General features: G+C 36.6%; 1 protein-coding gene across 1 annotated transcript; it reads right to left on the reverse strand.

Moving 5' to 3' along the window:
• Positions 1-240: 240 nt before the first annotated feature.
• LOC117107116 (scavenger receptor cysteine-rich type 1 protein M160-like) lies at positions 241-806 on the reverse strand (the record flags this gene model as incomplete). The annotated part of the gene is given in 2 exon segments (XM_033248678.1): positions 241-378; positions 570-806. Coding segments are annotated over 2 exon segments (235 nt in total), but the record flags the coding sequence as incomplete, so codon positions are not given.
• Between the last annotated feature and the right edge of the window lie 165 nt (positions 807-971).

The following is a 971-nucleotide window of genomic DNA, read 5'->3' on the forward strand; positions in this document are numbered from 1 at the left end:
CTTTCCTATGTTCTCTGCACAACGTAGATTTGGTGAAATAGCGCCCTGGAATCCAGGTGACGTGGAGAACTTAATAATAGTGACGTCATTATGTTGAAGGTTCTACCACGTCATGAAATCTAAAGCTTCCTAGAGCCTAAAAGACCCCAAAGAGTAGGGTTAGCAAATTCCCCATCAATCATACTGTATATACCCAGTAAACATTTATAAACTTGTATTCATAACTAAGTGTAAACTTACCAATTGACCGAGTACCAGAACAGCGAACGCCAGCATCTTCATGATGGTTGCAGTTATTTTCCCCCCAATTGTTTTGAATGCAATTGATGATTTCACGCTCATTTCCGACACAAGATACATCATCCAGAAGGATTTTCCCTACGGAATATATTTTATGATTATTTGCCATCCTTTATAAACAAAATCAGTATGATACGCGCATGTTTTACCAATCTTTTTGTTACTGGAAGAACGATCTTTGATTCCCACCAAATCCCCATCCCAATATTGTTCAATTACAAATAAAGTATTTGTCAAGGAATTGCATCTTAATAAATAAGTTTAAATACCTTTTCCCGGTCCAAAACCTGGGGAACGAATAGCATCAAGAGCATGGCCGTATCCCAACTGTTGACATACAACTTCTGCATCGGAAATATCCCACATATCATCGCACACTGTTCCCCATTCTCCATTTACAAAAACCTAAAAATATATAGAGACGATTATTTATACAATACGCCTTTTTCACGAATCGGTAGACATCTTGAAGTGTTGACAAACATTGCGAATCAGCGGTGCGTAACCAACAGAAATAAGATAAGCTTTTGGGCGGATTTTTTGACATCATGTTATTTAAAAAATCCTAACTCTATAACGGGGCGTCGTATCAAAAAAAAAATCCACCAAAATGTTCTTAAAAGACTAGTCTACACCACTATATGATTGAAAAAAAATTGAAAAATTTTGTT

This window comes from Anneissia japonica, unplaced genomic scaffold (genome assembly GCF_011630105.1).
Source record: "Anneissia japonica isolate Jap-2015-1 unplaced genomic scaffold, ASM1163010v1 scaffold236204_len1185_cov149, whole genome shotgun sequence".
In the NCBI taxonomy this organism is placed as follows: Eukaryota; Metazoa; Echinodermata; class Crinoidea; order Comatulida; family Comatulidae; genus Anneissia; species Anneissia japonica.